At 42.7% G+C, this 26117-nt stretch overlaps 1 protein-coding gene across 1 annotated transcript; it reads right to left on the bottom strand.

Moving 5' to 3' along the window:
• Positions 1-1521: 1521 nt before the first annotated feature.
• On the bottom strand, positions 1522-7828 carry LOC309326390 (vomeronasal type-2 receptor 26-like). The gene is made up of 5 exons (XM_081835047.1): positions 6972-7828; positions 6558-6785; positions 5215-5341; positions 2894-3806; positions 1522-1734 (listed from the first exon to the last, which is right to left on the bottom strand). The coding sequence occupies exons 1-4, from the start codon at positions 7806-7808 to the stop codon at positions 2902-2904; spliced, it is 2097 nt and encodes a 698-aa protein (XP_081691173.1). The 5' UTR covers positions 7809-7828; the 3' UTR covers positions 1522-1734; positions 2894-2901.
• Positions 7829-26117: the final 18289 nt, after the last annotated feature.

Genomic DNA, 26117 nt, shown 5'->3' with positions numbered 1-26117 from the left:
GTAAATGCAAATTTCCTTCATAAAGACATACATACACCCTTCTGCCTTCATTCCTGCGAACACAATGTGGGCATAACATCAACTTCATGTACTACAGTCTAGTAGATATTTGATACCACATGTGGGTTAATTTTAGCATAGTCCCATGAATTCTCATCTAAATTTTCCTTTGATGGGATTTATGCTCCATAACTTGTCACTCCACTTCTGAGAAGCACAATCCGAAAGCTGCCATTTTCAACTCCCACTCAATCACCATCATTTCAATCTCCTTGTATTAAATTTTTGAGGCAGTTATGTTTCCAACCCTGAGACTTTTGTACATTTCCCCCCCAAAAGATTGGTGACTGAATGGAAATCAACCTGCATAATTAAATCATAGAATCATAGAATCATAGAGTTGGAAGAGACCACAAGGGCCATCGAGTCCAACCCCCTGTCTTCATATAAAAAGTATAGTATAGTCTGTCTTCATATAAAAAGTATTTATTTCGTGTGTGTTTTTCCAAATTGTATCAATAAATTCAAAATCGTATCCCCCGTATAAGAATCTTGCTGTGGTATTGAAGCTTATGATTTATTCACCACTCCAATTCACATATTTTGGCCTCTGCACCACAAGGTGAAATACGGCAGGCAAAGCAACCATGAAAGTAAAACAACAACTTTAAATCCATGATGCTCAGCACAGAGATGGATACATTATACCTGTGGAATTTTATAGATATCCAAGACTGTTGCAGCATGAAGAGAGGTTAGGGGGTCCAGTCCCCCAATGACTGCTATCAAATGATGATGGATGTCGCATTTGTAGTTGGGGACCAATCTGTTTGGGCTGGGCATTAGCAGCATTGTAGCATGATAGGTCCCTTTTGCAATGAAATAGCTGTCAAATATGTGGAAGCCCAAGGTGGTATTGGTTAAGATCTGAGGGTTGGCATTGATCTCCTTCACTGCAAATTCCAAGGCTAGGATGTGCTGGTAATTCTTAGTTACTACTCTGTAATACAAATTGCATTCTGTATCAAAAAGATATCTCTCATTTTATAAATCACAATTATTGAATTCTTATCATTGTTTGCTTTATGAAATAGTAGAGTATTTTAAACCACATTTGTGGATGCAGTCCAGGGTAGTGTACAAAATTGCTTGGTTTTTGTTTTTCAGTAAGCCTATTAACCCCCTTTTATGTGTTAAAAACATTTTTTAAACTCTGGAACATATAAAGGAAGAATACAAAATCTATCACATATCACTGAGATTCCTTTCCCTGTTAAGATGGACCACAACAGATTTCAAAATACATATGGAACTAGTCTATGCAAGCCTATATTAGTCAGTGAAAGAAATTTATATTTATCATATTCTATTATCTTGCTATGGGGAACAAGGGACATATCCTTAATTGAATTCTTTATGCTTTCTATGTTCAAAAATCCATATGCCATAGCTTTCAATATTCAGAGAAAGAAGCTAAGAAAAACAGAAAGAGATAAAAAAAGGGCAACTCTTTACGCAAGCTCTTCAGGCAATGCCTGTGGGGGTTCTTTAGTGAAGGCTAATGCATTGGAAATGATGAAGCTGTGAGAAGCTAAGCCACCAAGGATGAGGTCTCCTGACTGGTGATACTTGTGAAGTGGAGGGTGTGGATCATGGACATGACACTTCACAATGTGAGTCTTGCATGTCATTTCAGGAAGCAGTGTCAGCAGCAAAATAGCAAATGTCGCCATCCTGAGTCTGAAGGCAAATATTCACTTGAGAAATATGACATTCTTTGAATGTCACCAGCTGATTTAAATGTTCATTCAGTTTTCAAATAGGTCAGAACCCTGAAGTTTAAACACCACTATACCCTAGCAGTAGTTATAAATTCTAATGGGTATATTGACTAAATAACAACTTTCAATTTCTTTCCTATTCAAATTGCACAGGGGGTTCAACATGCAACATAATGAATAATAGTAATTGCTGTAATACCAGAGGGAAATAATTACAAAGTCAAGGTTGGGGTTCCTCTGTGTAATTGCAGAAGGAAACTTGTTTGTTACATCTGAAGATTTCCTCTTTCCTTCCATCTACTTGAGTATCAAAGGATGCTTTGGCTTGGATGAGTATTTGAAAGGTAACTTTTAGGTGAGATCACAGCAATGTGTTATATAAGGGTCTGCCTCCGAAGATTGTTTGGAAACTACAGCTAGTGTAGAATTCAGTGGCCAGGTTGCTCACCGGTGCAAGAATGTTTGAGCATATAACAACAATAATGGCACAACTGCCACACTACCCATTAGTTTCCATGCCAAATAAAAGTGCTGGTTTTTCCAATGAAGCCTTCAGTTGTTCAGGATCACAATGCCACAAGGACTGCCTCTCCCCAAATGAACTGACCCAGACCATGTGCTCATCATCTGAGGCCCTTCTTCCTGTGCCTGCTCCACAAGAGATGCAGAGGGTGGCAACACGAGAACAGGCCTTTTTTGCAGTGATTCCCTATTTGTGGAGTGCTCTCCTCATTGTGGCTCACCTGCTACCATCATTATATATCTTTAGGCACCAGGCAAAATCTGTCCAGGCCATGCACATTCATTATTTGGTTAAATTCTCTGAATCCTTACTCTTAGAGTTTAAGTTACACAACTCTGCTCAACTCTGTGTTATAGGTTCATGGGTTGCAAGATGACTTGCTCTAAATAATTCAAGTGTATGGCCACATGTAGGAGATCTTGCTACAGAGTGCAAGGGTTTTGTTTTTTAGGAAAGAGAGTGTGTATATATGTTTAAAAGATAGAGAGGTCCAAAGAAAATTGAGATAGAACAGATATACCAAGAAAAAAAATTCACAAACACCCAAACAACCAAATATCCATTGGTTGTGTAGACTAGAGCAAAACACACCCACATTCATCCAGCCTTTCGTGTTATCAGCTGTTCCTTATCATTCAGTTCAGGCCTTAAAACAATGATATAACATTTAGGGGGAAAGATGCACCCCAGCACCCCAGCACTGGAGGCTAAGATAGAAAAGATCTCCACAGCTACCATGTATTTTCCTTTAGTGCTTAGGTAGGAGGGAATAAAGGATAACCAAACACTGCAAAAGACCAACATGCTGAAAGTGATGAACTTGGCTTCATTGAAACTGTCAGGCAACTTCCTGGCAAGGAAAGCCACACTGAAACTGGCCATAGCCAGAAAGCCCATGTAACCAAGGACACAGTAAAACATAGTTACAGAACCCTCGTTGCATTCTAGAACAATTTCTCCATAAGTTGAGTGCTTATCGACATCTGGGAATGGGGGAGAAAATGCCAACCACATAATACAAATGGTTGCTTGAATAAAGGAGCAGGAAATCACAATGGAGTTGGCCAGCCTCTTCCCCACCCATTTCCTCATCCTGGATCCTGGTTTGGTGGCCATGAAAGCCAGAATCACTGTGATCGTTTTTGCCAGCACACAAGAAACAGCCACTGAGAAGATGATGCCAAAAACAGGTTGTCGCAGAAGACATGTCACCTTCTGAGGCTGTCCAATGAATAGCAATGCACAAAGGAAGCAGAGCAGGAGGGAGAGGAGGAGCATGTAGGTGAGATCCCGGTTGTTGGCTTTGACAATGGGAGTGTTGTGGTGCTTCAGAAACGTCCCTAGCACTAGAGCTGTGATGATTGAAGAGGAAAGCGAAAAAGAGGCTAAACTGATCCCCAAAGGTTCTTCATGAGACAAGAAGCTTATTTCCTTCAGAATACATAAATCCTGTTTTTTGTTGGGATAATATTCATCTGGACATTTAAAACAGTCATTCATATCTGAAGAAGAAGCAATGAGTTATGAGGTTTATATTGGTGTCCCAAACCATACAATCCATGCTAATCTTGCATAGATTAAAGTTTATGTAGTCCTGTCATCCCAACAGACTCTAAGCAATGATTAATCTATGAGAATTGGGAATTTTTGAATATATACAATAAAACCTCAAATGTAGTGCTTTACCAAGGACAATGTTACACCTGATTTTCATGGATGTTCAAGATATTTCATTAAAACATTCTGCTGTTTTTTGTTTTTCTTTACACTTTATGCCTTTTCTTTTAAAAAAATCTTAATCTAAGGTGAATTAAAATGTAAACTTTCTTCTCAATTAATACATGGTGCTCTCTTCTGAGGTCACACCTTTCTCTGTCTCCCTCCAGCAGCTGGAGGAGAAAAGGACAGAGGGTGAAGAAGGCGTGAGGCCTGAAGGCCGCTCCCTGCAAGGCCCTTTCCACCTGGCCTAGGAAGTGGGTCTCACATTCACCCAGCCCAGCTATGTTAAATATGAATTCTGTAGTTGACCTCCTTTGTAATGTTTTATTTTGAAATCTTTTAGATAATATTTTAGTTTTCTGTTATGTTGCTTTGACTGCTTACTCTATATTCAACTTTCTTCAGATTGTTTTATTTATGTTTTAATGATTTAATATTCTGTAAAATGCTTTGAGATATTTCTTAAAAATACAAAGCGGTAGGGAATTTTTTTAAAAAAGGAAAAGGAAAAAAAAGAAAGAGACCTTTGGTTATAGGGCGGTGTGATGGGATAATGAGCTGCTTGTGCGTAAAAGCTTGATCCCTCTGGGTTTTGGTTGGTCATCCAACCTGAGTCACTAACGGAGCTCCCAAAGCATGGCTCCATCAGTCGCTGGTGGAATCTGACAGTGGGCGTCTACGGAACTTACTCCAACATAAAAGCTGTTTGACCGACATGCGCCTCCTGGACTCTCTGCGTGACAGTTTCCGGCGAAGGGTGGGAGTTCCTAAAGGGGGTCTTGTTACCTCTTCACTGTTCTCACTGGAAGTATCCCAGAGCCTCCCCTCCGACTCCCCTTCCGCTGGAACTCCTGCTCTCCCCCTACGGGTTCCTTCCCCCTACTGTTCTCACTGGAAGTATCCCAGAGCCTCCCCTCCGACTCCCCTTCGGCTGGAACTCCTGCTCTCCCCCTACTGGTTCCTTCTTCTGCTGCAGAGTCTCTCCTATTCTCCTGGAGCCTTTCCACCACCTGTTCCTCCGATGGCAGTTCCCTGACAGGCGGTATATAAATTCAATACGTAAATCTTTCTTCTTCCTTTTTTTTAAAGAATAAAACCGGTAACCATATTGTATGCATATATTTATGCTTATTCCCATTCCTCTGAATTACTGGCCATCTGCTTCCTATTACTGTATGTGATATTGCTTACCCATCTGGTCTGAAATCTTCTCTTCTGGACAGGGAGTACAATCGTAGCAACAAAATGGCTCCCCCTCCTTCATTTTCTTGCTTGAACCAGGACTGCAACTCTCACTGCATACAGAAATAGGCCTTGCCTAACCCATGAAACAAAGGAAGATATAGAGCTGGGAATCTTTATGGTTCCAGTAGAGCTGACTCCTGTTACTAGAAAAATGGGCAGAGACCTGAGAAGAATCCAACTCTCTCCCCAATCACCAAGGATTGTTCAGGCTCTCTCCTGTCACCCACAATAACATTAATACATTTTCTGTAACTGAGATATTTTCTAGATGCTCATGTCTAACATCCAGTAATAAAAACCACGAGCAGCAGATTCCAACTTTGTCTGCAGAGAGGGAAGACAATTTAAAAAAGAAAGACCTTAAAGTATGACAGGCATAGCAATTGTCCATTCCTTTTACTCCCTTAGAAACTAAAGCAGGAGAAGCCTCAAGGTACAACAAGAAAAAAGCAGTTGCAGGGCAGGGTTTTGACTGCCCATGATAGGCAAATTAGACCCATGTGTTCTTCAGATGATTGTTCCCCTTTGCAAATTTGCATAGATAATCCCTTCCCTAGCTTGTGTTTGTGTCTGTGAGAAAGTGGGGGGGGGGAGGGAGAGAGAGAGAGAGAGAGAGAGATTTTCTTTCTTTTTTTAACCAAAAGGTAGAGGACAGGAGAAGCATTCTAATGGGTTTCCTTGTTTGAGGAGGAAAGAAGTAAAAATAAATGGTTCTAATGGCCTTTTTTTATTGGTCAGTAGTTAGGAGGCAGAGTTAGTGTGCTAAATAGTGAAGTTCTGGTTTGATAGAGGCAAGCAGGAAATGAAGTTTTCCACTTGATGGAGAACAAAAGAGGTAATTCTACCTGGTTTCCTCACTTCGTTCAGAGCTGATTTCAACTATGCCGCCAAAGATTATTTCATAAACAAAATGAATAAAGGTTACATATACTTTGGTCCTATTGATGGAATTTTGAAGCTTTCAAATGAAAACGAACTTAAGTGATATTCAAAGATGGAGTGCTCTGAGCTGACTCAATGAAATCAATGTGCATGACTAACTTTGGAACTCAACTAGTGATCATTATTTGACATATGTTTAAACCAAAATATGAATATATTTAGCTCATACAACAATTTCTCAATAAATAAAATCTGTAACACTACCGTGGTGAATAAATTCATGAAGTGTAATTTCCCTGACCAGCTCAAGAATTCTTCATACATCACAAAATCATTGCGGTCAAGTGAAATGATGTTTACAAACAGTACTGAAGTCAATGTTCATTCCAAACTGGATATCTCCCTACCTTGTTAAACCGCCTTTGCCATGTTATAGCATCTTCATGGATGGTGAACACCTGATGCGAAGAAGTCTGGGGATCCATCCTCCCAACTTTAATTTTATGAAAGGATTGGTTTAGGGAAACAATCCAATTAATAACATCCAACCCAACTTTCAACTCCCCATTCTGGTTAAAGGAAACCTCATCTCCAGCACTATTATTAAATAATACACCTCTGAGGAAATGATGGAGCTATATTTGAAAAAGGAAATCAGAAGAAGAGGATGTGTATCAGTCTTACAAATATATTCAGTGGCAACAGTCTCACTAAGAATAGAAAAAAAAGAAACCAAAAACAGGGAGATAATTAAATGAGTCATGGACTATTTGACACCAGTGATATGGTGCCCTATTGCAAGAGAAATTTGGCTTCATTACCTGCCATGGCTGTTGATTTTGTAATGACAACTGCCCTTGTTCCTTTAACATTCTTGATTTGAGTCTCCATGAGAACATGTCATGAACAGCATGCGCCATGGCATAAACAGCCATGTAGATACTGTAGCTATGGCCAATCATGTCCATTTCAAAGAAAGGCCCAGGAAGAGTCCCCATGTTCTCATCTCCAGTGCAGATATCCCCATCCACATCTTCTGCACCTCTACCTGGAAATGAACAGGCAAAGGCCTGCTGCCAGAAGTCCTTGATGAAATAATCTTCTTTTGAGGTGGCAGGTTTTCTACTGGCAGTAAATTGCTGAAATCCTGATATATCATTGGAGTGAATTGCAAAGGACAGAGCCCCGTGGATTATTTCTTTATCCCAAGTCCTTTGATAAACGAGAGAAGTCAGCTCCACCTGAGCTGTCATAATCCACACTGTACCCTTTGGGTTAATATTCACATGTTCTTGCTCAGATAAATACGGAAACCATCTCAGAAATATCATAGAATAAGATTCTCCATAGATGATCATCACATTGGCTTTGCTACTCATTACTTTATCATGTATTTTTGCAACCTGTTTGAACAAGTCTTTAAGATCAGTGACAAGAGATAATTTGGATACTCTCTCTATAAAGGCAAAACAAATGCCACTAGAAGTAAACATTGGAACCACAGTTTGAACAAATCTTTCTCCATTCTCAAGATCCATGGTAAGGAGTCCAACCCATGTCCACCTGAAATGCAGAAGTAAGGAGAGAATCCCCTCATACTGCAAGGCTTCCTGTGGGACCATTTGGTAGAAGGAAAGACCTGGAGTTTTATCCTCCATGACTGGAGCCGGGCTATATATGAGCTAAAAGGGATTGCAGGGGGGAAAAAAGAAAGAATAATCATGATTTTATGGATATATTAAGTCATTTTTATTCAACAGTTTAAAATGTACACAAGCAGAATAAACAAAAACTACAAACTCATGGGTTTTAGAGTAAGAACTGTGTTGCTCCATTACTCAATACGATGCAGAAAGTTTTAATACTGTAGCCAATATAGGGTACTCCCCTCAAATAAAACTGAAAATTCGAGGGTGAAGACTGTCACTAAGTTGATAAAGTAGAGGAAAAATGGTATCATGTTTCCAAGAAAAAAGTGTCCTACTGTATTTAAACCCTGGGCACTCTACATTGCTGTAGCTTTATTTTTCAGTCAAAACAGATTTCCCAGCTTCTGTAATAACATGGACTTGTACTCCTGGCATAAAGGCACACAGACACCATTCTGCCCACATTTTGCATGCCCATGTTGAGACTTTTCTATGGCACCACAAATCCTCAGCAAATGCACACTGCCTTCATAAAGACATAAATACACCTTTCTGCCTGCATTCCTGCGAACACAATGTGGGCATAACATCAAATTTATGTAGTACAGTCTAGTAGATATTAAATGCCGCAGGTGGGTTAATTTTACCATAGCCTCATGAATTCTCATCAAAGTGTTCTTTGATGGGATTTATGCTCCATAATGTTTTACTCCACTTTTTGCAAAGAACGATCCAAAAGCTGCCATTTTCAACTCCCACCGCACACCATCAGAAAAACCAACCCTCATATTTAAATGTGTGAGGCAATGACGTTTGCAATGCTGAGACTTTTGTAAAAATTTTCCCCAAAAGGTTGGTGAATGTTTGGGAAACAGCCTGCATCATTATCCTTTCTGCAAATTAAAAAGTATTTACTTGGTTTTCCCCAAATTGTATCAATAAATTCAAATTGCTTCCCCTATATAAGAGTCTTGCTGACTTATTTAAGCATATGCTTAAATACCACACCAGTTCACATATATTGGCCTCTGAACCACAGAGCGAAATATAGCAAACAAAGCAACAATGGGAGGAAAACAACAACTTTAAATCCATGATGGACACAGAGATGGATACATTATACCTGTGGAATTTTATAGATATCCAAGACTGTTGCAGCATGAAGAGAGGTTAGGGGGTCCAGTCCCCCGATGACTGCCATCAAATGATGATGGATGTCACATTTGTAGTTGGGGACCAATCTGTCTGGGCTGGACGTTAGCAGCATTGTAGCATGATAGGTCCCTTTTGCAATGAAATAGCTGTCAAATATGTGGAAACCCAACGTGAGATTGGGCAAGATCTGAGGGTTGTCATTGATCTCCTTCACTGCAAATACCAAGGCCAGGATGTGCTGGTAATTCTTAGTCACCACGCTGAAATGAGAATTGCACTCTGTATCAAAAAGATCTCTCTCATTTTATAAATCACAATTATTACATACTCATTAATGTTTGCATCATGAAATAGTACAGTATTTTAAACCACATTTCAGGATGCAGTCCAGTGTGGTGTATTAAATTGCTTGCTTTGTTGTTGTTGTTTTTTAGTAAGTCCATTTGCCCCCTTTTATGTGTTAAAAACGTTTTAAGAACTCTGGAAGATATATAGGAAGAAAACAAAATCCATCACACATCACTGAGATTCATTTCCATGATAAGATGGATGACAACAGATTTCAAAATTAATAGATATGAAGCTAGGCTATGCAAGCCAATAAAAGTCAGTGAAAGAAATTTATCTTTATTATGTTCTATTATCTTGTTATTGGGAACAAGGAACATATCCTTAATTGCATTATTTATATTTTTCTTTGTTGAAAATCAGTATGCCACGGCTTTCAGTATTCAGAGAAAGAAACTCATAAAAACAGAAAGAGATAAAGAAAGAGCAACTCCTTACGCAAGCTCTTCGGGCAATGCCTGTGGGGGTTCTATAGTGAAGGCTAATGCATTGGAAATGATGAAGCTGTGAGAAGCTAAGCCACCAAGGATGAGGTCTCCTGACTGGTGATACTTGTGAAGTGGAGGGTGTGGATCATGGACATGACACTTCACAATGTGAGTCTTGCATGTCATTTCAGGAAGCAGTGCCAGCAGCAACATAAGCAAAGTCGCCATCCTGAGTTTGAAGGCAAATCTTCACTTGAGAAACATGACATTCTTTCCACAGAAAATTTCAATGTCACCAGTTGCAAAGGCTGATTTAAATGTTTATTCAGTTTTTAAATAGGCCAGAACTCTGAAGTATAAATACCACTAAGCCATAGTGGTAGTTATAAATTCTTGTGTGCATATTTATCAAATAACAACTTTCTTTTTTTTCTTTCCAGTTCGAATTCCACAGGGGTTTCAGCGTGCAATAAAATTAATTATAGTCCTTGCTGTAATGACAGAGGAAAATAATTACAAAGTCAACGTTGGGGCTCCTCTGTGTATCTGCACAAGGAAACTTGTTTGTTACGTCTGAAGATTCCCCCACACTTTCCACCTAGTTGAGTATCAAATGATACTTTGGCTTGGATGAGGGCGGCACCAAGGCTTCAGACATATAACATCATAGTTTGGTGTTAATGTACACTTAAACATGCTTTAGGAGCACTATGCTGAAGATTTGAGGGCAACTTAATAGCACATACTGCAGGTTGTGGGAGGGGAACACTTTCTAAAGAGGGAATGTGGCAGAAATGTGGTGGGAGGGATCATCAATGACGTTGGAGGGCAGAATGATTCCTTTACTTTTAGAAGAGCAAAGCCTAATTGGCAGCAATCCAGCTGCTGAATCCTTTCAATCTGTAGCCTCAAATCCCTCCTTCACCACTTGTGTCTTTCTTCCTTCTGAATGCCAGAACAGAAATCTTCCGTCTATTCTTTGGTAACTTGTAGGTTAGATTATGGCAATGTGTTAGATGTGGGGCTGCCTCTGAAGATGGTTTGGAAACTACATCTGTTGTAGAATTCAGTGGCCAGGTTGCTCACTGGTGCAATAAAGTTTGAGCATATAACACCAATCCTGGCACAACTGCCCTGACTGCCCATTGCTTTCCAGGACAAATAAAAGTGCTAGTTTTGAACTATAAAGTCTTTAGTTGCTCAGAACCACAATGCCACAAGGACTGCCTCACCCCAAATGTACTGACCACGACCGTGTGCTCATCATCTGAGGCCCTTCTTCCTGTGCCTGCTCCACAAGAGGTCCAGAGGTTGGCAACATGAGAACAGGCCTTTTCTGCAGTGGTTCCCATATTGTGGAGTGCTCCCCCCAGGGTGTCTCACCTGCTATCGTCATTATATATTTTTAGGGACCAGCAAATTCTTTCCTACATAACCAGGCCATGCACATTCATTATTTGACTAAATTCTCTAAGCCCTTATTCTTAGAGTATAAGTTGCACAACTCTGAGAAAGATGTGATTTAGGTTCATGGGTTTCAAGATGACGTGCTCTAAATAATTCAGGTTTGGGGCCACATGTATATACATAAGGAGGTCTGGTTAGAGAGTGCAAGGGTTTTGGGTTTTAGGAAAGAGTGTGTGTATATATGTTTAAAAGATAGAGAGGTCCAAAGAAAATTGAAATTGAACAAATTTACAAAGAAAATAATTCATAAACACCCAAATAACCAAATATCCATTGGTTTGGGAGACTAGAGCAAAACACACCCACACATTCATCCAGCCTTTCTTCTTATAAGCTGTTCCTTATCATTCAATTCAGGCCTTAAAATGATGATATAACATTTAGGGAAAAAGATGCACCCCAGCACCCCAGCACTGGAGGCTAAGATAGAAAAGATCTCCACAGCTACCATGTATTTTCCTTTAGTGCTGAGGTAGGAGGGAATAAAGGATAACCAAACACTGCAAAAGACCAACATGCTGAAAGTGATGAACTTGGCTTCATTGAAACTGTCAGGCAACTTCCTGGCAAGAAAAGCCACACTGAAACTGGCCATAGCCAGAAAGCCCATGTAACCAAGGACACAGTAAAACATAGTTACAGAACCCTCGTTGCATTCTAGAACAATTTCTCCATAAATTGAGTGCTTATCGACATCTGGGAATGGGGGAGAAAATGCCAACCACATAATACAAATGGTTGCTTGAATAAAGGTGCAGGAAATCACAATGGAGTGGGCCAGCCTCTTCCCCACCCATTTCCTCATCCTGGATCCTGCTTTGGTGGCCATGAAAGCCAGAATCACAGTGATCGTTTTTGCCAGCACACAAGAAACAGCCACTGAGAAGATGATGCCAAAAACAGGTTGTCGCAGAAGACATGTCACCTTCTGAGGCTGTCCAATGAATAGCAATGCACAAAGGAAGCAGAGCAGGAGGGAGAGGAGGAGCATGTAGGTGAGATCCCGGTTGTTGGCTTTGACAATGGGAGTGTTGTGGTGCTTCAGAAACGTCCCTAGCACTAGAGCTGTGATGATTGAAGAGGAAAGCAAAAAAGAGGCTAAACTGATCCCCAAAGGTTCTTCATAAGACAAGAAGCTTATTTCCTTCAGAATACATAAATCCTGGTTTTTGTTGGGATAATATTCATCTGGACATTTAAAACAGTCATTCATATCTGAAGAAGAAGCAATGAGTTATGAGGTTTATATTGGTGTCCCAAACCATACAATCCATGCTAATCTTGCATAGATTAAAGTTTATGTAGTCCTGTCATCCCAACAGACTCTAAGCAATGATTTATATATGAGAATTGGGCATTTTTGAATATATACAACAAAACCTCAGATGTACTGCTTTACCAAGGCCAATGTTACACCAGGTTCTGATTTTCCTCTGCCAAGGAAGTTTATCATAAAGGTTCAAGACATTTCATTAAAGCATTCTGCTCTTTTTTGTTTTGCTTTACACTTTATGCCATTAAAACAACAACAACAAAAAATCTAAGGTGAATTACAATGTAAACTTTCTTCTCAACTAATACATCGTGCTCTCTCATGATGTCACACCTTTCTCTCTCTCCCTCCAGCAGCTGGAGGAGAAAAGGACAGAGGGTGAATAATGCATGAAGGCTGCTCCCTGCAAGGCCCTTTCCACCTGGCCTAGGAGGTGGGGTCCACATTCACCCAGCTGTGTTAAATATGTATTCTGTAGTTGACCTCCTTTGAAATGTTTTCTTTGAAATCATTAAGATAATTTTTTAGTTAGCTGTTATATTTCTTTGACTTCATACTCTATATTTGACTTTCTTCAGATTGTTTTAGTTATGTTTTATTGTTTCAATAAGCTGCAAAGTGTTTTCAGATTTTTCTTAAATACATAAATGTGAAGAGATTCAGAACTTACAGGGTTAAGAAGTTCTGAGTGACGTCTCACATTCCTGAGGCGTGGCTAGGTTTCACAGAGGGGAGTGTTTTTCTCTGTGTTCTTCCGTGCTACTGACGGTGAGCAGCCGCAAAATGAGCGCTCTCTCACCGGGTGATCTATGAGTTGTTTTTCTATACGATTAAAGACTGAAAGAAATACGCACTAACGCCTGAGTGTGTTTGATTTGGTACACACACGCACAGCGACAGTTTCTACGCTGCGGAAACTCTGCTACAAGTAGCTGACTGAGGACAGAGAGCAGAGCGGCGCAAGGAAGTTTGCCAGGCTCCATTCAATAGTTACGTCAAAAGCCACAGGTTATGGGAGGTCAGCCAAGCTGTTTGAAGCTGTTGCCAAAGTGTGCCGGTGTGTGTTGAAGACAGCTGAAGAGTCGCTGGAGCTAGCTGGAGTCCTGCCTAACGTTTGAGGGCAGAGGAGCTGGTCTGCTGAGCCGGGTGCCGGAGAGCTGTTGCTGGTTACGTGAGTAAGCTGAGCCCCGGGGGAGGAGATGGCAGCTGGCCAGGAGTTAGAAGTTATTCCGTTCGAAAAGCTCACCACCCAGTCTTGGGACGTCTGGGTCAGAAGAGTGAGGGGTTGGTTTTTGGCCACAGGGCTTTGGAGTCCAGACCAGAAGGAGCCAGCATCCCACACAGACGTTGCTGCTGGGACAGACGCAGCAGGCTTTCAGGCTGCTTTGCCGGAGGATAGCAAGCAGAGATTGCAAAGGGAATTTTGCATGTTGAAATCATGCATGGACGCTTCGCTGTTGCCTCATTTGGAGGGCGTTGAGTCGGCTAGGGCTGCCTGGGAGTTGCTGAGGGGTTTGTGTAAAAGCTCAGCAGGAGGCCAGAGCCCTGAAGAAGTTATGAGGAGCCCAGAAGGGGCTGTAGCCCTTGCCCCTGATGTCTCAGCCTCAAGGAGCGCTGTAAGCAAAGTCGGGGGGGGGGGGGAAAGAATTCCAAAGGCAAGTTTGTAAAGTTTTCCACTGTGTGTGACGGGGAGGAACGCCGTTTCAGAGGGGGCAGGGCTGGCAAAGAGCGCCCATCCTGCAGAAGGGGGGCCAAGCCAGCTGGAAGCCCAAGTCAGTGTTTTTCCACTCGTCGCTGTTATGTTTGCAATTCTCCAGACCATCTGCGTTGCTTCTGCCCCCAGAGAGCCAGGGAGGCTGGGCAGGATGCTTCCAAGGTCGCTTCCCATGGGAATCAGCCAAGTTTCCATGGCAGCCAGTCCAGGAGAGGAGGCAGGCGTGGGAAGGCGCAAGGAGTACGTGACTTAGAGAATGAAGACGGTCCTTATCAGCTGACAGCCTCAATGACAAAGTTTGAGGACTACTCCTGTGAGGATGGAGTAATGCGCTGGATTATTGACTCTGGAGCCGGCAGGCACCTGATAACAGTGACACCTGGTGTCGAGATGTGGAACTGCAGAGCTGTTTCAGCTGGGAAAACAGTTGAATTTGCTGATGGGACGCAAAAGCCTTTATCTAACGTGGCAAATGTTTATGTTTCTGTCTTGCAGGCGGAGCTGGAAGTCTACGTGGCACCTGGGATGAAACATTGTCTTTTATCTGTCCCTTGTCTCTTACAGGAGGGGTATAAGGTGTGCTTCGAAAACAATGTCTGTATAATTTCCAGAGGGGGGAAGCAACTGGTCAGTGTTGCAAAAGGGCAGAACAACCTCTTTGTTCTGGAAACACCTCTGAAGGGTGAGGGGAATGCTGAGAGGGCACAAGCAAAGTGTGCAACCGTTCCCACTGATGTTTCATGTGCTTGTGTATGGCACAGAAGAACGTCACATAGGTCTTTGGAAGAGATCCAGATGTTGCCAGAGTGCACTAAGGGTTGCAAAATAAAGGAATGTGGCAGATCCCTAAATTGTAGGGCATGCAAAATGGCAAAAGTAAAAGTTTGCAGTTATCCCAGGGTGGAGAGGGTAACCACGAAACCTTTTGAGCTTGTGCACACAGACCTTTTTGGGCCCATGCCAAAGCCAAGTCTGGGAGGGGCAAGGTTTGTGCTGACACTGCAGGATGATTTCAGCCGAGTTAGTTGGTCTTATGTGCTGAAAATGAAAGAAGATGCACCACAACTGATCAAAGATTGGGTTGCAGAGGTGGAACTAAGGTTCTCCACCAAGGTAAAGGGGGTCAAGAGTGACCGATGTGCAGAGTTTACTGGGTCTGCTCTGCAGAAGTTCTTTCGCCAGGTGCTACTTCTCCTCAGGAGAGGGGAGTGGCAGAGCTGAGAAGTAAAACTCTGATTCAAGCAACAGAGATTTTACTGGCTGACTCTGGTTTACCTCAAAGCTTTTGGGGGGAGGGGATTAGGACAGTGAATTTCACGATGAACAGGTCCTACAATTCAGTGGTAGGTGAAACCCCATATTTTGTACTCCACGGGGAGAAACCGAAGGTACATTTCTTCCGTGTTTTCGGGTCACAGGCCTTGGTGCCGGTACCAAAAGCACAACAAAAGCAAGGTGGCCCTAGATTCCAGAAAATGATCTTCTGTGGGTATGAACCTGCAACAAAGGGGTGGAGGTTTGCATATCCAGAAGGTGATCAGACCAAGCTTCTGATCAGCAAACATGCTGAGTTCTGTGAGCAGGGTGGTTGGTCAATACGCGTCCTGACGTTCTCTCAGATTGTCTGTCTGATCCTGAGGAGGAAGGAGAGCCAGAGGCTGAACCTGTTGATGAGAACCAAGTCTCTGACCAGGGTCAAGAGCAGGGTTGGGCATCTCCACAGGTTGTTAAGAGAGAGCCCAAGAGTGAGCCTTCGTCTCCTGTTAGCAAAGTACAGAAGGCCCGAAGACGCACTAGGTCAGAGGGGGAGACTTCCGATGTAGAGGACACACTTGCTGACCACAGTGAGTCAGAAGGAGCACCTGAGTTTGTGCTCAGACGGTCCACTCGCACCACAAAGGGAATTCCACCTGAGAGGTTTCAGGTCACCAGTACATGGGTTGGTTTCGCACAGTGCGAACCTGAGAGTTGTGAGGAGGTTCAGCAGTTGCCTGACAAGAACGCCAGGAAGGGGCGAAAGGCAATGGGAAGGGGATTGAACTCTCAGAGGTCTGTAAATGTATGTTCACAGTTTCCCTCAGGATATGATACAAGAGGGGGTGTGAAGAGATTCAGAACTTACAGGGTTAAGAAGTTCTGAGTGACGTCTCACATTCCTGAGGTGTGGCTAGGTTTCACAGAGGGGAGTGTTTTTCTCTGTGTTTTTCCATGCTACTGACGGTGAGCAGCCGCAAAATGAGCGCTCTCTCGCCGGGTGATCTAGGAGTTGTTTTTCTATACGATTAAAGACTGAAAGAAATACGCACTAACGCCTGAGTGTGTTTGATTTGGTACACACACGCACAGCGACAGTTTCTACGCTGCGGAAACTCTGCTACAAGTAGCTGACTGAGGACAGAGAGCAGAGCGGCGCAAGGAAGTGTGCCAGGCTCCATTCAATAGCTACGCCAAAAGCCACAATAAAGCGGTATAGAAAAATAAAAAATAAAAAAATAAGAGAGAGACCTCTTGGTAAGGAGGGTATACAGATTCAATCAATCAAGAGACCTCTTGGTATGGGGGGGTGTACAGATTCATTCATTCATTCATTCATTCAATCAGTCAGTCAATCAATGGGGTGTGAGTGAAGAGGTGCCCTTTCCCCACCCTTTGGACCACCTGGGAAACTCAACAAACCTGTTGCTCCTGGAACTGGGTGTGCAGCTGAATGGGACACAGCTGAGGGCAGCCTGAGGAAGAACCAACTCCCCTCTGCCTGCCCAAAAGAAACAAGAGACTAGGGTGATGTCCACTGTTTCCAGGAACTCTTGTCATTGCTAGACTTTTTTAGTTGAGCTGAGAGTTTGCATGGATCCTAGGTGAGAACCCAGAGGCTGAGAGGCAGGGTATGTCAGAAGGAAAATGTGTGTGTGTGTGTGTGTGTGTGTGCGCGCGCGCTTGTGTGTGTGTGTGTAGATGTACCATTTTTATATGCAATTGTGTATTTTATATAAACAAAGTTTCCAGAAGCCAAACCCCTTGTTCTCCTATTACAAGACAAAAGGATTGGGGAAGGTGATTTTCAACCACAGAGGCCATAATCTTGCAAGCCCATCTCAACTTCCCCATAGCTGAGTGGATAAACAGCCACACTGCATTTGTGGATCTGAATGAGACTACAAGGAGGAGATTGCTTATAAACAAAGAAACTCATACAAGGAAGACAGGTAAAACCAACCACTCTTTGAGCCTTTTCTGAGGTCATGGAATGAAGATAAGGCAAGGAGGCCGTGGACCAATTACGGTAGCTCACATTCAACACAAGGGCAAATTATTCCACCAAGGATACCAGGTTGGATTTTTGCATCCTCAACAAGGCCCTCTGCATCACTCAGATTTACCATTCCCCACCCCCCCAAAAAGAATAAAACCTGTAACCATCTTGTATGCATATATTTATGCTTATTCCCCTTCCTCTGAATTACTGGACATCTACTTCCTATTTCTGTATGTGATATTGCTTACCCATCTGGTCTGAAATCTTCTCTTCTGGACAGGGAGTGCAATCATAGCAACAAAATGGCTCCCCCTCCTTCATTTTCTTGCTTGAACCAGGACTGCAACTCTCACTGCATACAGAAATAGGCCTTGCCTAATCCATGAAACAAAGGAAGATATAGAGCTGGGAATCTTTATGGTTCCAGTAGAGGAGACCCCTATTAATGGCACAGTGGGCAGAGACCTGACAAGATTCCAACTCTCTCTCCAATCACCAAGGGTGGTTCAGGCTTTCTCTTGTCACCCACAATCATATGAATACATTTTCTGTAACTGAGAGGTTTCTAGAGCTTCATGTCTAACACCCAGTAATAAAAACCATGAGCAGGAGATTCCAACCTGGTCTGCAGAGAGGGAAGACAGGAGTAGCCTCAAAGGCACACAAACTAACAAAAAAAACAATTGCGGGTAGGCTTTTGACTGCTCACCATAAGCAAATCAGAACCATGCATTCTTCATATAATGGTTGCTCTTTGCAAATTTGCATAGATCATCCCATCCCTAGCTTGTGTTTCTTTCTTTCTCTCTCTCTCTCTCTCTCTCTCTGTGTGTGTGTGTGAGAGAGAGAGAGAGAGAGAGAGAGAGAGATTTTATTTCCTTTTTTTAACCAAAAGGTACAGGACAGGAGAAGAATTCTGAATCGGTTTCTTGTTTGAGTAGGAAAGAAGAGCAAGGCCTAAATGGTAACAATCCAGCTGCTGAGTCCTTTCAATCTGTAGCCTCAAATCCCTCCTCTGCCACTTCTTTCTTGTCTTGCTTCTGAATGCCAGAGAAAGAACCTCTTAGCCTTTGGGAAGACAGAGAGGACACTGATGTAGGGTCCCAAGAAAGTTGCCCATGTCTGTAGCTTCACAAGGGTTTTGCTTGTTCCCTCTATTACATTACCTGTACTCCCACTCAGGGGTGGGTTACAACAAATGAAGCAGTATTTTAAACAACTTAGCATTTAGTAAATCTGGAGGTGATAGAAATTGGCATACCAAGTGTCGAAAGCCAGGGTAAAGAGATGAGACCAGCAACTGCTGAAATTTGTATAATGCAGTACCCTCTCTGTTTCAGTTGGAACAGTTCAGGGATTTGGCACTGGGCACCATGCACAAGTTAATGAGGATTCCACCAGATCTCTGGAGCCTTGAGAGGTGACAACCTGGCAAGTCACTGTGTTTGCCTTAGTGCTTAGAACCAGGTGATTATACTACTGCCAACTCTATGAATTTGAGATCTTCTGGGTTTCTTCTATTCTGCAGCCTTTATGGCCCATATTTCTTTACCATGTAATGCAATTCTTAGTGTATTTGAAGAGCTATTACCATTGCAGGACATTAGTGGGGGGGCTCCTTAGACAGTATGGATGGAAGGTGGCCTGCTCTTGATTGTTACACTCCCTCTGAAGGAAATTGTACACAACCTGGGAATAATTATCAATTCACTGCTGTCACTTGAAGCTCAGGTGGCCTTGGTGGCCCAGTTGTGCTCCTATCTAGACAAGTAATAATAATAATAATAATAATTTATTATTTGTACCCCGCCCATCTGGCTGGGTTTCCCCAGCCACTCTGGGCGGCTTCCATAAAAACCAGAAATACATTAAAATATCACAGATTAAAAACTTCCCTGAACAGGGCTGCCTTAAGATGTCTTCTGAATGTCAGGTAGTTATTTATCGCTTTGACATCTGATGGGAGGGCGTTCCACAAGGCGGGTGCCACTACCGAGAAGGCCCTCTGCCTGGTTCCCTGTAGCTTTGCTTCTCGTAATGAGGGAACCGCCAGAAGGCCCTCGGCGCTGGACCTCAGCGTCCGGGCAGAACGATGGGGGTGGAGACGCTCCTTCAGGTATACTGGGCCGAGGCCGTTTAGGGCTTTAAAGGTCAACACCAGCACTTTGAATTGTGCTCGGAAACGTACTGGGAGCCAATGTAGGTCTTTCAAGACCGGTGTTATGTGGTCTCGGCGGCTGCCCCCAGTCACCAGTCTAGCTGCCGCATTCTGGATTAGTTGTAGTTTCCGAGTCACCTTCAAAGGTAGCCCCACGTAGAGCGCATTGCAGTAGTCCAAGCGGGAGATAACTAGAGCATGCACCACTCTGGCGAGACAGTCCGCGGGCAGGTAGGGTCTCAGCCTGCGTACCAGGTGGAGTTGGTAGACAGCTGCCCTGGATACAGAATTGACCTGCGCCTCCATGGACAGCTGTGAGTCCAAAATGACTCCCAGGCTGCGCACCTGGTCCTTCAGGGGCACAGTTACCCCATTCAGGACCAGGGAATCCTCCACACCAGCCCGCCCCCTGTCCCCCAAAAACAGTACTTCTGTCTTGTCAGGATTCAACCTCAATCCATTAGCCGCCATCCATCCTCCAACCGCCTCCAGGCACTCACACAGGACCTTCACCGCCTTCACTGGTTCTGATTTGAAAGAGAGGTAGAGCTGGGTATCATCTGCATATTGATGGACACCCAGTCCAAACCCCCTGATGATCTCTCCCAGCGGCTTCATATAGATGTTAAAAAGCATGGGGGAGAGGACGGAACCCTGAGGCACCCCACAAGTGAGGGCCCAGGGGTCTGAACACTCATCCCCCACCACCACTTTCTGAACACGGCCCAGGAGGAAGGAGCGAAACCACTGTATAACAGTGCCCCCAGCTCCCAGCCCCTCTAGACGGTCCAGAAGGATGTTATGGTCGATTGTATCAAAGGCCGCTGAGAGATCCAGCAGAACTAGGAAACAGCTCTCACCTTTGTCCCTAGCTCGCCGGAGATCATCAACCAGCGCGACCAAGGCAGTTTCAGTCCCATGATGAGGCCTGAATCCCGATTGGAAGGGATCCAAATGGTCCGCATCCTCCAGGCGTGCCTGGAGTTGTTCAGCAACCACGCGCTCAATCACCTTGCCCAAGAATGGAAGATTTGAGACTGGGCGATAGTTGGCCATACTGGCCGGGTCTAAAGATGGTTTTTTAAGAAGCGGTTTGATGACTGCCTCTTTCAGCGGATCTGGGAATGCTCCCTCACAGAGGGAAGCATTCACCACCCTGCAGAGCCCATCGCCCAGCCCTTCCCGGCTTGCTTTTATTAGCCAGGATGGGCAAGGATCCAGGAGACAGGTGGTTGATTTCACGCGTCCAAGCAGCCTGTCCACATCCTCGGGGGTAATGGATTGAAATCGATTCCATGCAACTTGACCAGACAGAGCTCTAGCACTCTCCCGCCCCAGCCCTGCTCCCATGGTGGTGTCTAGCTCCTTCCGAATATGAGTGATTTTATCTGCAAAAAACTTTGCAAAATTGTTGCAGGAGATCTTGGGGTCTTTACAAAGCCCCGGTGGTAAAGGTGGTTCCGTTAAATTACGAACCACCTGAAAAAGTCTCCTGCTACTATTTTCTGCAGATGCAATAGAGGCGGTGAAGAAAGTCTTCTTCGCCGTCGCTATCGCCACTTGGTAGGCTCGACGTTGAGCTCTAACCTGTGTCCGGTCAGATTCGGAGTGAGTTTTTTGCCACCGACGCTCTAGCCGTCTCAGCGATTGTTTCATCGCCCTCAGCTCCGAAGAAAACCACGGAGCTGTCCGGGCTCCATGCAATCGGAGAGGGCGCTTCGGAGCCAGACAGTCGATAGCCTTGGTTAACTCCGCATTCCAGCGGGCCACCAGGGAATCAGCTGAAAGGCCATCAACATGGGATAAGGCATCCCCTACCACTCTCTGGAAACCATTTGGATCCATTAAGTGGTGGGGGCGGACCATCCGAATTGGTCCCACCTCCCTGCAGAGGGGAAGGGTCGCGGAGAAGTCCAGTTGCACCAGGAAGTGATCTGACCATGGCACTAAGGCCTAATGTAATTCGTCTAAGCTTTGGTAACTTGTAAATTAGATTATTGCAAAGTGTTATATGTGGGGCTGCCTCTGAAGATGGTTTGGAAACTACAGCTGGTGTAGAATTCAGTAACCAGGTTTCTCACTGGTGCAAGAAAGTTTGAGCATATAATACCAATCCTGGCACAATTGCACTGGTTGCCCAGGAACAATAAAAGTAATGGTTTTGACCTATTAAGCCTTCAGTTACTCAGAACCACAATGCCACGACGACTGCCACTCCCCAAATGAACTGACCCAGACTGTGTGCTCATCATCTGAGGCCCTTCTTCCTGTGCCTGCTCCAAAAGAGGTCCAGAAGTGGGCAACATGAGAACAGGCCTTTTCTGCAGTGGTTCCCATATTGTGGAGTCCTCTCCCCAGGGTGTCTCACCTGCTACCATCATTATATATCTTTAGGCACCAGCAAATTCTTTCCTACATAACCAGGCCATGCACATTCATTATTTGACTAAATTCTCTAAGCCCTTATTCTTAGAGTATAAGTTGCACAACTCTGAGAAAGATGTGATTTAGGTTCATGGGTTTCAAGATGACATGCTGTAAATAATTCAGGTTTGGGGCCACATGTATATACATAAGGAAGTCTGTTTAGAGAGTGCAAGGGTTTTGGGTTTTAGGAAAGTGTGTGTGTATATATGTTTAAAGGATAGAGAGGTCCAAAGAAAATTGAAATTGAACAAATTTACCAAGAAAATAATTCATAAACACCCAAACAACCAAATATCCATTGGTTGTGCGGACTACAGCAAAACACACCAACATTCATCCAGCCTTTCGTCTTATCAGCTGTTCCTTATTGTTCCTTACAGGCATAGCAATTGTCTGTTCCTTTTACTCTGTTAGAAGGTAAAGCAGAAGAAGCCTCAAAGGCACACAAACAAACAAAAAAGCAGTTGCAGGTCCGGCTTTTGACTGCTCACCATAAGCAAATCAGAACAATGCATTCTTCATATGATGGTTGCTCTTTGTAAATTTGCATAGATCATCCCATCCCTAGCTTGTGTTTGTGTCTGTCTGTCTGTCTGTCTGTCTGTCTGTCTCTCTCTCTCTCTCTCTCTCTCTCTCTCTGTGTGTGTGTGTGTGTGAGAGAGAGAGAGAGAGAGAGAGAGAGAGAGAGAGAGAGAGAGATTTTATTTCCTTTTTTAACCAAAAGGTACAGGACAGGAGAAGAATTCTAAATCGGTTTCTTGTTTGAGAAGGAAAGAAGTAAAAAGAAATGCTTGTGATTGCCTTTTTCATTGGGCATTAGGAAGATGATAGAGTTAGTGTTCTAAATAGTGAAGTTCTGGTTTGATAGAGGCAAGCAAGAAATAATGTTTTCCACATGATGAAAAGGTGGGGAACAAAAGAGGAGATTCTACCTGGTTTTCTAACTTTCCTAACTTTTCATAAAGCTTTTCTAACTTTTCATAAAGCTGGTTTTAACCACGCTGCCAAAGATTATTTCATAAATAAAATGAATAAAGGTTACATATACAGGGGTACCTTGGGTTATGAACTAAATTCGTTCTGGACGTCTGTTCTTAACCTGTGGTGTGCTTTCGCTAATGGGGCCTCCTACTGACACCACAACATGGCACACAATTTCTGTTCTCATCCTGGGGCGAAGTTTGTAACCCGAGGTACTACTGTACTTTGGTCTTATTGATGGAATTTTGAATGTTTTGAATGAAAATGATCTTAAGTGATATTCAAAGATGGAGTGCTCTGAACTGATACAATGAAATCAATGTGCATGTCAAACTTTGGATCTCAACCAAAGATCATCATTTGACATATATTCAAAGCAAAAGATAAATATATTTAGTTCATCGATCAATTTCTCAAAAAATAATAATTCTTAAAATAATAATTATCTGTAACACTACCGTGGTGAATAAATTCATGAAGTGTAATTTCCCTGACGACCTCAAGAATTCTTCATACATCACAAAATCATTGTGGTCAAGTGAAATGATGTTTACAAACAGTACTGAAGTCAATGTTCATTCCAAATTGGATATCTCCCTACCTTGTTAAACCGCCTTTGCCATGTTATAGCATCTTCATGGATGGTGAACACTTGAAGTGAAGATGTCTGGGGATCCATCCTCCCAACTTTAATTTTATGAAAGGATTGGTTTAAGGAAACAATCCAATTAATAACATCCAACCCAACTTTCAACTCCCCTTTCTGGTTAAAGGAAACCTCATCTCCAGCACTATTATTAAATAAAACACCTCTGAGGAAATGATGGAGCTATATTTGAAAAAGGAAATGAGAAGAAGAGGATGTGTATCAGTCTTACAAATATATTCAGTGGCAACAGTCTCAAAAAAGAACAAACAAAGAAACAAACCATAAAAAATCTAGGAGATTATTTATGGAACAAACCATGGACTATTTCAGCACCCATGATATGGTGCCCTATTGCAAGAGAAAATTTGCTTCATTACCCGCCATGGCTGTTGATTTTGAAATGACAACTGTCCTTGGTCCTTTAACATTCTTGATTTGAGTCTCCATGAGACCATGTCATGAACAGCATGCGCCATGGCATAAACAGCCATGTAGATACTGTAGCTGTGGCCAATCATGTTCAATTCGAAGAAAGGCCCAGGAAGAGTCCCCACGTTCTCATCTCCGGTGCAGGTATCCCCATCCATATCTTCTGCACCTGTACCTGGAAATGAACAGGCAAATGCCTGCTGCCAGAAATCCTTGATGAAATAATCTTCTTTTGAGGTGGCAGGTTTTCTACTGGCAGTAAATTGTTGAAATCCTGATATATCATTGGAGTGAATTGCAAAGGACAGAGCCCCGTGGATTATTTCTTTATCCCAAGTCCTTTGATAAACGAGAGAAGTCAGCCCCAGCTGGGATGTCATTATCCACACTATACCTTTTGGGTTAATTTTCACCTGTTCTTGCTCAGATAAATATGGAAGCCATCTGAGAAATATCATAGAATAAGATTCTCCATAGAGGACTATCACATTGACTTTGCTACTCATTACTTTATCATATATTTTTGCACCCTGCTGTATTAAGTCTTTAAGATCAGTGACAAGAGATAATTTGGATACTCTCTCTATAAAGGCAAAACAAATGCCACTAGAAGTAAACATTGGAACCACAGTTTGAACAAATCTTTCTCCATTCTCAAGATCCATGGTAAGAAGTCCAACCCATGTCCACCTGAAATGCAGAAGTAAGGAGAGAATCCCCTCATACTGCAAGGCTTCCTGTGGGACCATTTGGTAGAAGGAAAGGCCTGGAGTTTTATCCTCCATGACTGGAGCCGGGCTATATATGAGCTAAAAGGGATTGCAGGGGTGCAAAAGAAAGAATAATCATGATTTTATGGATATATTAAGTCATTTTTATTCAACAGTTTAAAATGTACACCAGCAGAATAAACAAAAACTACGAACTCATGGGTTTTAGAGTAAGAACTGTGTTGCTCCATTACTCAATACGATGCAGAAAGCAATAATACTGAAATACATCTGGAGTCATATGTGTTACTGTAGCCAATATAGGGTACTCCCCTCAAATAAAACTGAAAATTTGAGGGTGAAGACTGTCACTAAGTTGATAAAGTAGAGGAAAAATGGTATCATGTTTCCAAGAAAAAAGTGTCCTACTGTATTTAAATCCTGGGCACTCTACATTGCTGTAGCTTCATTTTTCAGTCAAAACAGATTTCCCAGCTTCTGTAATAAAATGCACTTGTACTCCTGGCATAAAGGCACACAGACACCATTCTGCCCACATTTTGCATGCCCATGTTGAGACTTTTCTATGGCACCACAAATCCTTAGCAAATGCACACTGCCTTCATAAAGACATAAATACACCTTTCTGCCTGCATTCCTGCGAACACAATGTGGGCATAACATCAAATTTATGTAGTACAGTCTAGTAGATATTAAATGCCGCAGGTGGGTTAATTTTACCATAGCCTCATGAATTCTCATCAAAGTGTTCTTTGATGGGATTTATGCTCCATAATGTTTTACTCCACTTTTGCGAAGAACAATCCAAAAGCTGCCATTTTCAACTCCCACCGCACACCATCAGAAAAACCAACCCTCATATTTAAATGTGTGAGGCAATGACATTTACAATGCTGAGACTTTTGTAAAAACTTCCCCAAAAGGTTGGTGAATGTTTGGGAAACAGCCTGCATCATTATCCTTTCTGCAAATTAAAAAGTATTTACTTGGTTTTCCCCAAATTGTATCAATAAATTCAAATTGCTTCCCCTGTATAAGAGTCTTGCTGACTTATTTAAGCATATGCTTAAATACCACACCAGTTCACATATATTGGCCTCTGAACCACAGAGCGAAATATAGCAAACAAAGCAACAATGGGAGGAAAACAACAACTTTAAATCCATGATGCTCAGCACAGAGATGGATACATTATACCTGTGGAATTTTATAGATATCCAAGACTGTTGCAGCATGAAGAGAGGTTAGGGGGTCCAGTCCCCCAATGACTGCTATCAAATGATGATGGATGTCACATTTGTA

The sequence above is a fragment of the Podarcis erhardii genome (assembly GCF_964252035.2).
Source record: "Podarcis erhardii genome assembly, chromosome: 13".
NCBI classification, from domain to species: domain Eukaryota; kingdom Metazoa; phylum Chordata; class Lepidosauria; order Squamata; family Lacertidae; genus Podarcis; species Podarcis erhardii.
The sequence above is the reverse complement of the archived record's forward strand: the minus strand, read 5'-3'. Positions and strand labels throughout refer to the sequence as shown.